The 16,300-nt window shown below is 29.4% G+C and overlaps 1 protein-coding gene and 1 pseudogene across 2 annotated transcripts; both read right to left on the bottom strand.

Moving 5' to 3' along the window:
* Positions 1 to 3,103: 3,103 nt before the first annotated feature.
* Positions 3,104 to 10,540, bottom strand: LOC149394684 (oxysterol-binding protein-related protein 4C-like). 2 transcript variants are annotated; one of them, XM_089615335.1, is made up of 7 exons: positions 10,383 to 10,540; positions 7,931 to 8,095; positions 6,313 to 6,567; positions 5,579 to 5,675; positions 5,114 to 5,405; positions 4,355 to 4,457; positions 3,104 to 3,396 (listed from the first exon to the last, which is right to left on the bottom strand). In XM_089615335.1, exons 1-7 carry the CDS (start codon positions 10,383 to 10,385, stop codon positions 3,145 to 3,147), a joined length of 1,167 nt encoding a protein of 388 aa, XP_089471461.1. In that variant the 5' UTR covers positions 10,386 to 10,540; the 3' UTR covers positions 3,104 to 3,144. The 2 variants fall into 2 exon arrangements, with proteins under 2 accessions (XP_089471461.1, XP_089471460.1); XM_089615334.1 differs by having other exon boundaries at positions 7,931 to 8,098; positions 10,383 to 10,539.
* Positions 10,541 to 11,368: 828 nt separating this feature from the next.
* On the bottom strand, positions 11,369 to 14,933 carry LOC149394683 (oxysterol-binding protein-related protein 4B-like; annotated as a pseudogene).
* Positions 14,934 to 16,300: the final 1,367 nt, after the last annotated feature.

Here is a 16,300-nt window from a genome sequence, read left to right as displayed (position 1 = left end):
GTTTATGTTCCAACTGTATATATTAATTAGATGGTCCCTTTTTTTATGTGACAGTTCATGAGTGTCTGTTTATAATAATTATGTTTATTTATACATAAGTATGGTTTGTTCAACCATATACCGATACGGGCATTCATCATTATAGAAATTTATATATTTATATATACACACCATCAACAGTACAATGAATATGTGTATTAGAATTAGATGCAACATTTGATGTATAAGAGACGACATTCTCATTTTAGCAGAGCTGTTTGCGGAAAAATCACATAAAAAAATAACAGTATTTATGTTTAGCGACTAGAACATTTTTACATAGCGACTCTTTTTATTGTATTTCTTTTGATGAAAAATTTATTTAAAATAATTTTTATTTTATTATATATAAAAAAAAATTTATTATGTTTTATAGTATCTTTAAATTATTTTATTTATCATATATTTATATATTAATAAATAAATAAATAATCTAAAAACAACCCGCCAAAGCGCGGAAAAGGGATAGTCGCATCAAAAGAGTTCCCGTGTTTTGGCGGGAAAACCTTTAGATGCGACTAATTAGTTGCATATATAAGGTCGCATCCAATAGTTTTAGTTACAGAGAATTGAATGCGACTTTTGTCGCATCCAAAGTCAACTCCAATTGATGCGATTTTTTGAGCTTTGGATGCGATAAAAATCGCATCCAAAGACAATATTTGCCTTAGTGGTATTAAATGTGACTCGTGATCCAATTTCTAACATTCATTTCCATATCGAGTCACTACTACTAAAACTACCTTTAGAAGCGACACAATTTTTTAGAAGCGACTTTTAGAAATTATAAGCGACATGTCGCTAGCGTAGTCAACGTAATTTCAAGCAGCCTGTCTAGAAAATGTCAAAACTATACATTAGAAGGCTGACCTTTAGAAATGACTTCGCTTCTAAAGCCGCTTCTAAAGGTCTATTTTGTTTTTGTCGCTTCTAAAGGCCTTTTTTGTAGTAGTGAGTTCTGCACATCTAATTGTAGTGGCTCATAATTTAAACACGTTGAAGTCACGTCTCTATCATCTGAATTTTGGTCAAATTTGGGCAGTGAAATTTAAAACCGTTTAAACCGGACCAACGGTCTAAAAAATATGTCAAAAACGGCTGAAAGTAAACCGGACCAGTTACTATTTAAGAAAATATAAATAAAAAATAGGTTAAAATAAAATGGTATGAAACGGTTTAAACCGGATCGGACCGTTTTAACTGATTTGGATCAATCCGGTTTAATTTTTTTTTAAACAGTTTAGACCGGTCCGATTTAATTTTTTGACTGGTTTTAAACTAGACCGAATGTGCACACCTCTAAAAAAAACATCATCAATGATGCTGATTTGGACGCTATACCTAATAATTTTGTCTATGAAAATTCACAATCACCTGCAATATTTTTGCACACTCTAGGTTTTACTCATATCTTTACTTTAGTATTGCAACATAGAAAGCTTCAATATATAAATAAATGATACACCCAAAACCAGGAACAGTCAATACATTTAAATAAAATAAAAAATCTCGTATACGTTTCTTAATAAAATATTTTCTCGTACAAGAAAATGAATCAAATATTTGAAAGAAAGATTCGTTTCTTTCAACTTAAAGTTAGAGATATCAAATATTTTTTATTTATTTAATTTTTTTTATCAATGTGAAAACGATATATCAACTATTCCCCGAACTAATATTTGACACTCAAGTTTATTTAAGAATTTGATTATTTATTTCTTTTAAACGGGGCTTCAACGTAATTGTGACTAACTTTGATCCATTATTCTACTATGACGTACCACGATAAAAGAGCATAAATAAATCATAACGAGTTAGTCTTAAGAAATAATCAAAGGTATACATTAATTGAGAACTTGTCATTTTTTTGTTTTTTGGTCTATTTTAAGCTAATTGTACTTTTTCCTAAAAACTGTATGCTACGTTAAAGTTATATGTTAATTATGTCGTAGAGTTCACTTTTATTAAAGAAAAAAACTATACAATATAATCCTTTGAATAAAAAAAAATGAAATTTGTAATTTTTAGCGAAATAGTCATAGCTAAAGTTAAATTGACAAATATTTTTTACGTTGACAGTATGAATAAAAGTAATTTACCATTATTAAAAAAATTATTCACAACGTCAAAAGAATTATTAATACTTGGTAGTTGCACATTTTTGTTAGGTAAACTTTGACTATTTTATAATTTGTACTCAAATCTTAGTTATTTTGCAAAAAAATTATTTCAATTGAATGTTTAACTAAAAAGAAAACCTTTTTTTATTTATTAAAAGCTTATATATTTTTTCCTTACAAAAGAAAAATAAAATGGCGCTAGTTATAGGATTGGTTAAAGTTATGAAACAAGTTTTCACGGCACTAGAAAACAAAGCATCGCTTAAAATGCGACAACTTGCCTAATATATTTGTCATCTCTGTCTCAGCTTACATGGTGTGATGTGGTTGGAGAGTGTTGAACCATAATAATAACAACACTTTTATTTAGAGCGCCGTAAAATCACATGACGCTGTTTAATTCCAAATTCTCTGTATAATAAAGTTGTGTATTCTATTGCCTTTTCAAGACGTCCACGCACATAATTAGTAGTGTTTTAAAATTGATTTGTGCGATCTATTGAGAACAAAGAAATATAGTCTGCACTGAAAAAAGCTAGGCAAAATATCGACAAAAATGTGCTTTTTCTCCAAAAACACATAAGAAGTTCCAATCTAATCAAGGTAAATATAACATCTCACTTAATACAAATGAAAATAGAAAACCACAAACTATCTACGCAGAGTGAAATTATTTCCTCGTTTAAGGCCGTGTTATAAGTTCGAATTTCACCCAAATATAAAAATCTTCATCGTCTGGAAGTTAAAACAAATTATCTTCACAATTTGTATTTAAATGTTCAATATATTTAATTATGTATATATTATGAATTACGTATAAAAATAAATCGTTCATAATAAGTGGCAAGTGATAAAAAAAAATTATATCAAAAAGTTGTTGGTCAAAGTGTTCATATAATTTATGACGTTTCTTTCCTCTTCCTTATTTTTCAGCTCTTTTAGGATACTAGTTGAAAAAAAGATCATCATCATCATTTGATTAACTTTAATTAATTAGTGGTACATTAATTGGAGCTACATGAACGAGCTTTGCTATTGGTGAGCATTCCCAACCAAGATCTTTGTGATAAGACATAATAAAATGGTTAGGGACCCAAACTGATTGTCTCTCTTTCAATTCCTCTCTTTGCTTTTCCTCAACTTGTTTCTTTGCTTCTCTTGCTCTTTCCCACTCTTTGCTTATAATCGCTTCGCTCACCTCACCCCAAACCAATGCCGATTCACTCTTCCGAACGTCCTGTAAATATCCGTTACAAAGTAATTAGATAGAATTTCGAGTTGTTTCACGCGAAATGTCAATTTGAGTTCATGTGCAAAAGTTAATATTTGGAGCAAATCATAAGTGCACGAATTGTTAAACCCCGAATGTAATCGATTTGGTGGAGAATACTGACCTCGGGGTCTAAGTTTTAAGAGTTCAAAGAATACTATTGCGAAAAAAATATAAATAAACGTTAGTATGTCATAAGCACGATAAATTAAAGAGACACACGTGCAAATAAGACTACGAAATGCCGACACTAATACAAGTGGGCCCCACCATTTCAGGTAGGGTCACTTGTATTAGTATAACAACGCTCTCTAAGCTATTTGAACAATTATTAAAAAAAAAAAAAAAAGCTATTTGTATAAGAATATGTCATAAAATTCTAGTATAATATAAGTTTTGGCCAAAATTCTAAGAATATGTCACTTGTTGTATTAGAGGCGACTATTTGGCTTTTAGAAACAACTTTTGTTGCTTTTAAAAGCTTTTTTGTACTAGTAATACCTTCGACGCTATTTTACAATAAGTTTGGCCACAATTCGATTGTTTCATGACAATTCTCTTAAATAATTTCAGCGGATACATTTGAAGTTATTTTAGTACAACAGCGCTCCCTAAGGTATTTGAATAATTCTTAAAAAAAAACTATTTTTATAAGAATATGTCATAAAATTCTAGTATAATATAAGTTTTGGCCAAAATTCTAAGAATATGTCACCCATAGTAAAAGCGACTATTTGGCTTTTAGAAACAACTTTTGTCGTTTTTAAAAAGCCTTAAACAGCCTTTTTTTTGTAGTAGTAAAACCTTTGAAGCTATTTTACTATAAGTTTGGCCACAATTCGATTGTTTTGTGACAATATTCTTAGTTTATTTCAGCGGATACATTTGAAGTTATTTTAGTACAAGATTAAAATGAGAGAGTTACCTTTGAATTTTGAACCAGTGGAGTTTTGAGCCCTGTTATAGTATCCTTGGCATTATATATAACTCTTACATGACCAGTTTTGAGGTCTTTCAGAGTGACAGTTCTGCATCAACAACCATGGACGTTTGAGTTACTACAAACACGTTTTTGAATAACAAAATGAAGGAAAAAGAATTTGAGATTTGAAAAATGTTCATACCAGCTAGTTTAGCAAAATTTTGTGTGAGAAATAAAGATGCAGGTTGATTTTCTATTTTGATTTATTTTGTACTGTGTTTATTTTAACCACTTTGTTTTTCAGCTAACCTCAACGAATAAATCAATGAAATTATGTTATAATGTTATGTGATTTTGGTATTACATATATCAACTTTTCGGTCTTATCTATGCCATTACATTTAACCATAAAAAAGTCAAAATAGAGTTTATATGAGAAATTTGGTGAAATATGATCACACATGAAATTTGGCTTCAATATAAAAATGTCAAAATTTTGAAAAATATAATTTACTAGACCAAAACACCCTTGATAGCTTAAAATATAATTGTGGGCGGCGGTAGAAATATAAAAATATAAAAATAAATAAATATAAATTTCACCTGATTGTGACCGTATGCGATAACCGACCATATAATCATAGTTTTCTTAATTAATTTCGTTGTTAAGGTATTCTAGAGACCAAATTTCATTAGTTATTTGGTCATATTCTTTCGGCTTTTTCTTTTTATATTAATGATTTTGATTTATTGTTTAAATACCTGTCCCAGTGGCCATTGATCTCGAAAGTGGGTTTCGTTGAAGTAGAACCAAAAATATTTCCCGTAATCGATCTAGAACCGCCACCGAACCCTAAAAAAGATCTTCTTCCGTAGACTAATTCGGCTTCGAGACCCGTTTCGTCGCACCGGATTTTATCGGTACCGACCCACTCAACCCCCGGTACCGGAAAGAATTTTATCGAAAGCCTTGGAGTGTTCATTGAATATGTCTCCCCGAAGTTCAATAGCCTTAGCTTTCTCGTCCCTCGAACCTCGACTTCCACGGATGTACCTGATAAACAATAACGGATTTAAATAAATAAAAAAATCATTGCTCTTAAATAATTGTACTTAATCTTTGATCATAGATTAATACCGAAATTGGTCATTCATATCAATATTAATTTTACACAAAATGTGTTAAGATTAGATATTATAACTTAGAATTGTAGGTGTTGAAAATACCATAGAATTTGGGAACTGGTTGTTGACACCAAATAAGTTCAATATTTTCTTTTTCATCAGTTGCATGAAGAGCAGACACTGGTGGATGATGTGAGACCTGAAAATCCAATAGTATGTTCCAAAAATTACAAACTTGTAAATCAATAATATTGAAACTCTTGATAAAAATAGCTCTTGATCATGAAATAACTAGAGTTGAAAATTTACACTTATTTCAGTTGAAATAAATTACTCCCTGAGTCATAATTTTCCTTCTTAGCATCAAAGGATTTCATAACCCAAGTGCAAAAACTAATCTCACATGTACAAGTAAACATATGCCTCTTCTAAATATTCAAAACAAAAATTTTTTTTGAAGAAATGAAAAAAACAAAAAGTGTTATAAAATATAACTAACTTACATACATTTAATATCCCCCTAGAGTTCAAATCCCACAAATTTATTAAAGATCGTAAAATTTAAAAAGTTATATTTGTAATTTGTGCAGCACTATCCAATATAATTAATTGTCAATTATATACATATACTACATGATGTCACAAATGAAAAATTAAGAAAAAAAAAATTCAATTAATTCGGCACGTTCCATTGATTATAATTGAAAATAAATGAATAAATAAATTACAATAATGCCACATGCGCTTGCACTAGCGCACTGCTGTATTATATCATGTAGTCTTGGTCAATAGTGTCACTTATATATAATAAAAAAAAATCCAGACATTTTGCGTACCTGCTCAAGAAGGACATTTAGAGTGCCTCTAGAAACATGGTGTGTCTCTCCGAGAATGGGATTGTATGGAGCGAGTCCGAATGGAAGAGGTCGCAGAGTCGAGACAGACCACGCGACCACTGCAGCGAGCCTCTCAACGGGGCTCTCTGCGGCGTTGCAATTCCTCAACATCTCGTCGTTTCCAACGCAATACACCGACTCTCCATAACATTGTAATTGCGATTTCGGGATGTTGAAAATCGGGGGCAATGTGATCTGTCCAAAAAAAGAATAATTAAGTTATATTAGTGTTAGTGACGTTGACTAAAATCTAATTTAATTATTTTTATACAGGGGGACAGAGCCAAAAATCTAAGAGGAAGGGGAAGATGTCAAATGTCAAAAATAAATTTAGAAGGTCAAAAGTAAAATAAATAAATAAAAAAGTAAAAGATGCTAGAATAATGGTGATAAAGAAAATTTTGGAGTATCCAATTCTAATATTTTATTATATAAATAACAATTAAGGATTACTAAAATGAAAACAAAAATAATGTCTATAATTTAATTCATGAATACTAATTTACAAATATTGGTCAAGAAAATTACATTTTGTTTTCAATTCATGATATATTTTTTTATTATATTATATTTGAAAATTACATCCACTATATCATGAAAATTTTAGCACTTTAAAAATCGTGTTTATGTCATTTTTCCTAAAATATGTGACAAATTGTTGTAGCTTTGTGCACTTTTTTTTCAAATTTAAATTTGCGATGTAGTTTTAAGAGTCCAATCCAGTCTTAATCGCGGTTCATTGACATCTAAATCCAAACGGACCATTTTTTATTGAATACATGATCAAATTAGATAGATAAAAAATAAAAAAAATAAAAAAATAAAAAATAAAAAAAATCATTTAAAGAAAAACTAGTGATCCGGTGTTTGTCAGGAGACTTAGGGATGTCAATTTGACCCGTTACCTGCGTTCCGGCCCGTTACCCGATTTATTCGGGTCGGGTAATACCCGTTCTTTTTAGGTAAACGGGTAAACGGGTAATACCCGTTAAGGTTTTAACGGGTCCGGGTACGGGTAACGGAATAGCCATCCCGTACCCGGTTACCCGGGACCCGACCCGTTAACTTTTAAATATTTAAAAATATAATAAATCATATGTTTACCTAATTAGATGATATATTTTAAACATTGTTTTTAAAAATATAATAAATCATATGTTTACCTAAAGATGATATATTATTTTTAAACTTTATATTGTTGATAGATTTTTATTTTATAAACGGGTAAGCGGGTCTACCCGACCCGCTACCCTTTTTTTAAACCGGGTAACGGGTCCAACATTTTTAACCCGTTTACCCGGCGGGTATCCCCGTTACCCGGCCCGTCTCAAAATCCGGGTAAACGGGTAAAAAATTATAGCGGGTACGGGTAACGGAATAGGTGTACCCGGCCTTACCCGTACCCGTTGCCATCCCTAGACTCAGGACAGCCAATTTTTTTGTTTTTGTTATAATAATCCTCGTGAACTATATATATATATATGTATATATATATATATATATATATTGATCGGATTGTGAACTATATAATATGAGAGAGAGAGAGAGAGGTATATGCCTGCAAGCGAGTGAGATCAGATCCTGACCGTAGATTGGTGAAGAGGCTGAGAGCTCTTCGGAGCATATTGGGAGCTTTATATTCGTTGTCGTCTGATAATTCCCCATCCAACGATAATGGCTTTGTTATCACGATTTGTGGGCCCTCTTTTATCCTCTCACCCACCTTCTATAGTAATATAACAAATAAATAAATATTACATGAATATGATAACACACCACCTAATATAAATAAACGAAGAAAGAACATGATTTATCATTTATCGACACACAGGTCATATATATACAAGGTAATTCTTTCTATAATGCTATTTTATTAAAACTAACAAATATTATTTATTGAATTTCTTTTGAAAATATTAATCATATATGAGGATGTGAATGGCTTCTTCGTATTAATGTTATGCAAATAATAAATTGTTGGGTTTTGTGTATCAATCAAAAGGCAAAGGTTTACAGAGTCTCTTCATCAAAGCCATATAGCATAGCATATAGAATATAAACATTATATATATATATATATATATATATGCAAAGGTTTACAGAGTCTCTTCATCAAAGCCATATAGCATAGCATATAGAATATAAACATTATATATATATATATATATATATATATATATATATAAACAATCAGAATGACTCAAACAACACATATATAAAAAATTTAATATTTTGTTTTTATCACAAGGAATGTGAATACAATATGCAACTTTTAAAGCTATTCATTAAAAAAAAAAATACTATAAACGAGTACGCTGAATATATTCAATATGTTATAAACCAACACTTTTAATACCAAAACCCAAATTAAAATATTATTGACTTTTACGTACCTGGCTTGTTGTTACCATTTGTACTCTTTGAAAAATAGATCTATTTCTGAAAAGTTAAATATTCTTTACAGTTTATAAGTTAATAATAATAATAATAATTTATTTTCTGTTTCAATTGCATATATTTCAAGCGGGGATTAAAGGAAACTTTTGTATCTCAATCATTCTTACTTAATTACAAGGCACTTTTTGTTACCCTAAAAAGCGGATTTTAAAGGAAACTTTTGTATCATATATACATTGCAATTTTTATTATTAAGGTTTGTTTTAGCACAAATAGTCCCTGAACTTTTTTTATTGTTCCATTTTAGTCCCTACCCTATTGACTTAGCAGTTTTTCTTAGCCTTTTTTTTAATATAATTATTTTTTAATAAAAATTTAACACCTAACTACTTAAAACATATTTACTAACTAAACTAATTTTAAAAAAATAAACTAAAAAAATTATATATATATATATATATATATATATATATATATATTGACCTAAAAATACTAGATAGAAGCAAAACAATTTAATGATATTTTAGTATTGTTTTTTTTATATCTAAAAGATACTTTTTAAAAGTAGGAATAACTTATTATAGTTTATATTTGTGTTAAACGTTGTTAACCTGTTGAATTTTATTTTAAAAAGAATTATTTCTTTTGGAAAAGAATAAAAAGAGCTACTAATCAACGAGTTAGGGACCAAAATATAAATCAATGAGTTAGGGACCAAAATATAAATCAATGAATTAAGGACCAAAATGCTCCAAAAAAAAAAAAAAAAAGTTAGGAACCAAAATTGTATAATCATAAAAATTCAGGAACTGAAACAATATTAATGATTCAATTTCGCAGATAATTTCAGAAAATGCAATAAGTATTAATAGTTGTATTCACGATGAGAAAGCACAACGAACAAGCATATATAGACAAGCGCGTGAAAAGAATATACTCTGTAACACAGACCACCGACTGTAAATTCACTAATCTAAACTTAGATTTATTAATTCAATATGCAATTTTGTAACTGTTAATGATAAAAATAATCAACCAAAATAATATATATCGTGTACTCCAGTCTTTGGAAAACGAGTAATCGTGAACGGAAGTTTGATACTTATAAAATAATATATTATATTATTTATTTTAATCTTCAGATGTCACCTTCTTACTTATAACTTGATATTGAGTATGCCACAAATAGAGCAAAACTCTATAAAGCAATGAATAAAACTAAATATAAAAAGCTAAAGGAGAAAAAGAAACCAAACCTACCAAATATATGCTATATCTGATCAAAGCATGACATATACATTCCCTTTTCACACCACTAAATATGATAATCCAAACAAAGTACTATTGCATTTAAATATGAATCTTTTTTTGTTAACTCATATTGTGAAAACTCAAAAAGCAAGTTCTTTGTTTCAAAACAGAAAAGAGAAGATGATGAAGATGAAGATGAACATGAAGATATTAGTTTCTTTAATTAGCAAAATTATAGAAAAGAAAGGAGCGTTGGATATGATATATTATCCTATAATAGTGATTGTCCTATAATGAAAACATAAAAGGAATAAAATAAAGTTAATATTTAGGAGAAAAAGAGATGTGTTTGATGAACGTACCATATTTAGGAGATCAAGTATAACTTGTCGTTTGCAGAAATAGGAGTCGGTGAAAATCGATATTGAGAAACAAAGCTGGTCTGAGAGAGAGAGAGAATTGGTTTTGTATTGGAGAGAGAGAGAGAGGGAATTTGTTTTGTACTGTTTTTTTTAGAAAGGTCTTGTATTATAATGAACAAGTTGTTTGATACGTTTGAGGGTTTAACGGCTTTAATTTATAGGGGTTTGGAAAAAGAGAATGGTCCAAGAAGGATCTCGATTTACACGTATATTTTTTCAATTTTTATTTTTAATTTTTGCGTTAATAGTCCCTGAACTTGTATGACGTTTTCATCCCTAATTTTTTTTAGAGCATTTTGGTACAGAGAAACTAAATAAAAATGAAACAGTACACAAACATTAATGAACTGCAAATTCTAAATTTAGAATCCAAAGCAATCTTATCAAAATAAATAAAAAGAAAATGGAAACGTCGAGTCTCAACAGACAAATTCCTTAAAGCGTTGTTAGTCTGTGTGCCAAAAATGAACGAGTAAATGACTCTCAAGACTTCTCATTTTTATTCCGAGTGTACCTCGTTTTATTACGTAAATACATATGTTAAAAATATATTAGACTTGATTTTTTAAATTTTTTACTAATTGCAATTTCATTTAATTTTTCATTAATTGTTTCAAGTCAATATCCGGCCCTCTCATCAAAGACCTCAATCCGAACAAGGAACCTACTTATGGAAATCGGGAAGAGTTTTCATTGAAAATATCGGCAAAACAACCTCAAAATGAAGAATGAGGTGTTTATGGAATGTTCTAAAAGCTAGAAGACTAAATATATAGTTCTTAAACGGGAAAGATCTTGACCCTAAATTTCCATACGTCGTGACGAAAAAGTTATTGAACAACTCCTTGAGCGATAAACAAATTCGTCAAAACACAAAACATGCAACAATGAATCAACAATGTCAACATTAATTCAATGAGTAACAATCAATCATTGTTTGGTACAGTAATGGGAGCCGGAGGGACAAGGTTTTGTAAGGGTGAGCAATTCCATCCGTCCTCTTTGCTATAAGACGTAGAAAAATGCCTTGGGACCCAAGTTTCGCCTTTAAGTTTTCGCTCACGAGCAAGTTCTCTTTGCCTTTTCTCGACTGACTTCTTTGCTTCACTGGCTTTTTTCCAATCTTTCTCAAGGATTCCTTCCGTCAGTTTTTTCCACACAACAACTGACTCACTCGACCTAACCTCCTGCAAATATGTTCATGTTTAGTCTCGGATAATTAACTAAAGAGAAGTAAAATTGCAAGAATGTTAATTCATTCAATATTATTTAAAGGTTCATTTTGTATCTTTTTGAAATCTTGCAACCCATGAGCATTTCATATATATATATATATATATATATATATTTTTTTTTTTTATCGTAGTTTCAAATATTCCACGCACATCATCTTATTTTGCACGATAAAAAAACATGAACATCAATGAGATACAAAACTCAAGCTAATCCGTCAATGACAAAAAAATACGAACATCGATGTTATACAAAAAAATAAAAACAAGAGCTAATCCGTCAAAACTCGAAAAATTTAATGGACATGAGAGCGAAAATTCCTACTTTATATTAAACAAGCAATATGTCCCGCGCTTTGCTACAGAATAATTAAAATATTTTACTCTGGAGGAGAAATATATAGAGACATGTCTATTTATATTTAGGTTTGAAAAAAATGTATTTAAAGTATTTTGGAAACTTTTTTATCTTTATGATTAAAAAAATCGACACTATTACTTGTGTTTAGAGTCCAATCTCTTATTTTTTCTATAAAAAAATATTTAAAAAAAAACATTGTTCATTGAACAGTATTTTGTGAGTAGAGGTCCTTCTTCTACATTATATATATAGAAAAAATTAGCCAAATAAGTCACCGAAAGTCTAAGAATTGCTATATAGCTAACCTTTTGTAAATAGTCACCTCAACTTATTTACGGCACAAAGAAAAAAATATCCAAAAACATACCCTCATATTTTGAGTTTTTTTTTTTTTTTTTGTCTTTTTTAGTGTTGTAAATAAATTGAGGTGGCTATTTACAAAAAATTGGCTATTATCCAAAACGTTATAAGTCAAATGACTATATAGCTAAAAGACTCATATATATATATATATATATATATATATATATATATATATATAATATAATATAATGTTACATGCTATATACGGCAAAATGTATTTTATTAAATGTATGCAATGAATTTCACCTTCAAATTCTTGACGATAAGAGTATGGAGTCCTGAAACGACTTCTTTGGCATTGTATATAACTCTAGTCTCTCCATTTTTGAGGTCTTTCAATGTGACCACTCTACATTAAGAAATTTGATAAATTCTCAATTTATGAAAACAAAACAAATGTTAATCAAATAACTTATAATTGAATGATAGTAAACTAACTCGTCCCAGTGACCATTGATCTCGAAAAGAGGCTTTGAAGGAGAATCCGAGACGAAGATCTTTCCCTTGACCGATCTAGAACTTCCTCCGATATCTAAAAAAGATCTACCTCCATAAGATAACTCTGCTTCAAGACCCGTCTCGTGGCATTGGATTTTTTCAGTCGCTCCGAATTCAATTTTGGGCACCGGAAAAAACTTCATCACCGTTTTAGGAGAGTTCATTACATAAGTTTCCCTATGGTTTAAGAGCTTCAATTGCCTTTTACCAAAAAAAAGTAAGCACTACAGAAGTACCTAAGATTATCAGAAAATGTATCAGATTTAGTTTTTCATCTCCTGCTTAAATATATATATATATATATATATATATATATATATATATATATATTATAATTCAATTATATATATATATTATAATTCAATTAATAGGTCTAAAATTAAAATTGCACTTGAAAATCTAATTATAGACAAGAATAGTATTGGACTTATGATCGTCAGCTTGTTTTAAACTTTCAATGACTCTTTTAAGTGATGCTAGTGTTTTTTTTTTTTTACATAAAAAATTTACAAATCCATCCACCGTAAACTTTGTCTTTACATGTAAATCCTCTCTAATTTACATTTCTCGCTCCGTATTAGTAAAATCATATGCACAAAAGACAAATTTGCCGCATAAGTGTATTGGATATATGTAGACAAATTATTTATTGAATAAACAACGGTACATACCATAATATTTTGGAACTGGGTGTTGACACATTATGTACTCAATATTTTCTTTTTCATCAGTTGCATGAACACCTACCACCAGAGGATGATGTGAAACCTGTCATAAAATTTAGTTAATCATAAACATTTTATATCAAACAACATTTTTGAGCTATCTGCATTTAATTAAAAAAAATGAAATATATTTGTTTAAACTCTTTCATTTTAGTCTGTTTTTATCCTTTTATGAGAATATTACAAAAAAAAAAAAAAAAAAACTCATCTAATATTTTATTACTTTTTAAATGATTGGAATGTATTTCTTCAAATTCTTTCATTCCCAAAATGATAAGAAGGGTTCAAGTAACCGTGAAAGTAATTTGGTAAAAAAAAAAAAAAAAAACTCTTTCATTTTACTATGTCTGAAATTTGCTTATCTATATATACTTTTTATAATATAAATATTTTTTTAAACACATTTTAAGAAATATACTAAAATTTTATAATAAAAATATTATTTTAACTCAATTTTTTTTGGCTGTCTTTAATTTTGTATCAGAGTTTCACCTTTAAAAAAAATATTTTTGACACTGTCTAATTTCTTATTTTTTATTTTTTACCCCTGCCCTGACCCTCTTCAATTTAATTTCTAACTCCATCTTGGGAGACCAGGGGTGACATAACCCCCGTTATGGACTTCTAAAAATTATTTATATATTTTGCCTAAAATTAAATGATTTCTTTCATATTTGTCCCTTTCGAAAAACAATTCCTACAATTTTTTTTTTTTTAATTCTATATTTTTTTTTGTTATCAAAATATACTCTCCTAAGTTCAAATTCTAGCTCCGCCAGTATTTATATATAAATGTACCTCCTCGAGAAGAACATTGAGAGATCCGCGAGAGACGTGATGAGTCTCGCCAAGAATCGGAATGTAAGAACTGCCGTGAGAGAAAAGCCATGGCCGTCTATTGGAAATAGCCCATCCAATTACGCCGATCAGTCTCTCCATCGGACTCTCTCCGATATTACATTTTCTCAACATATTCTCTTTAAATGCATATATTTGCTCTCCGTAAGACTGCAACGATGACTTTGGCATATTCAACCGAGGAGGCACCTGATTAGTCGTCGTGTATATTCAATATAGTAAATAGGATTATTTTTTGTGCTAAATTAACAACAAAACAAAAAAAAAAAATTAAAATTTTGATGTGTGTAAAGATTAATAATAATTGGCATAATATTACCTGTAACGTAGTGAGATCCGATCCTGGGCGAAAATCTTTGAGCAGAGTTAGAACTGCTTTGAACAAAGACGAACCATTTATATCACCATGCGTATTATCTTCTTGATCTAACGATGTTGGCTTTGCTATGATCATCTTTTTTTTTTTTTTTTTTTTTTTTTTTATGAAACGTTCTGGGAATAGTGTGGCTGATTAAATTGCTTCCTTAATCTTTAATGCTTTGTCTGACATCTAGTTTGATAATGCAACCATCTTCAGAGCTACTAGAGGATTTTATTTATTTAATTAATTTCCGCAGATTTGGCAAATCCTCCTTCAGAGCTAATGATACTATCTTTCCCTGAAAAAAAAAAAAAAAAAGGTGTACAAAGGATATCAACGTGTATGGATGTGCAAAGGGATCTTTTAGTTTTTAGTTTGCTCAAAAAATTTAAATAGATCGAGTATCTCCTTATAAGTGTCCTAAATTAACGGCATAGATTAAAAAAGGGGGTTATTTATATTATATATGTCACGTTCTCGCATGTTCATTTTTTTTACATATATAATTAGTTTGTTGATATCGCTTCTTTGACGCTCCACATAAGTAAAACAATGAATTTGGTATGTCACATTAAAACTATACAATACTTTCTTTGCGATATAATTAGTTTATACAGATAAGACATTTACAATTTATCAAATACAATACCGTTATATTTAATTGATCCCAAGTCAAATGGCGATAATTATTTTTTTTTATAAAAAAAAATGACTATTTTTTTGTATTTAATTTTAAATAAATATTTATTGTTGATCTTGATTTACAAAGTAATTAGATAAAAGCCAGAAAAAAAAAATTAGGGTCAAGCGGCTATATAGTCAAATAGAACTTAAGTTTTTGCAAAATAACCATAGTTTATCAATTATAAGCAAACTAGCCTAAGTAAGATTAATCTAGGCTGGATTAAATTTACAAAAAATTGGTTACGTAAGCCACCTAAACTATAGAAATTGTAAATTAGCCAATATTTGGTAAATACTTTGTAAATAGTCAACTTGCATACGTGGCAGCCTATTAACTACCTAAAATATATGTTTGGTTGTGTTAAATAAGACTTTTATTAATCTATTAATAAGTTTACTTGGCTATTTACAAGAAATTAACCAAAAGTGGGCTATATCTCAATCCACTATATCCGTGTGGCTATATAACTTAATAACCCTTAAATTTAATCCCAACGAACTATAAAGACAAAATGTAAGTTTTACGAAGGCTAGATTAAAATTAATCGAGGCAGGATTAAAAGTCGTAATACTCTCAATTGGCTATTTTGCTATACCTAATGAAACTATGGCTATTTTGCAAAAGTCATAGTTTGAATTGGCTACTTCATACCATTTTTCCAAAAAATTATTGAGTTAATAGAGCCTAGAGGGATTCCACAAGCTTAAAGAAATCTCCAAATTACTCGAGTTGTCTTGTTTTGAAAGATTTTTTCCTAGAATATCTTACTCATTTT

The sequence above is a fragment of the Urtica dioica genome, chromosome 5 (genome assembly GCF_054948205.1).
Source record: "Urtica dioica subsp. dioica isolate 48M chromosome 5, U.dioica_male_clone48M_v1_H2, whole genome shotgun sequence".
NCBI lineage: Eukaryota > Viridiplantae > Streptophyta > Magnoliopsida > Rosales > Urticaceae > Urtica > Urtica dioica.
This window is presented reverse-complemented; position numbering and strand designations above follow the sequence as displayed.

Bases quoted from the DNA above. Each gene is read 5' to 3' on its own strand.
- LOC149394684 (XM_089615334.1), bottom strand. The intron at 4,458-5,113 runs GTATTTAAACAA...TTGTTGATGCAG, and splicing joins ATCAATGGCCACTGGGACAG to AACTGTCACTCTGAAAGACC. The intron at 3,397-4,354 runs GTAACTCTCTCA...GGATATTTACAG, and splicing joins CACTGGTTCAAAATTCAAAG to GACGTTCGGAAGAGTGAATC.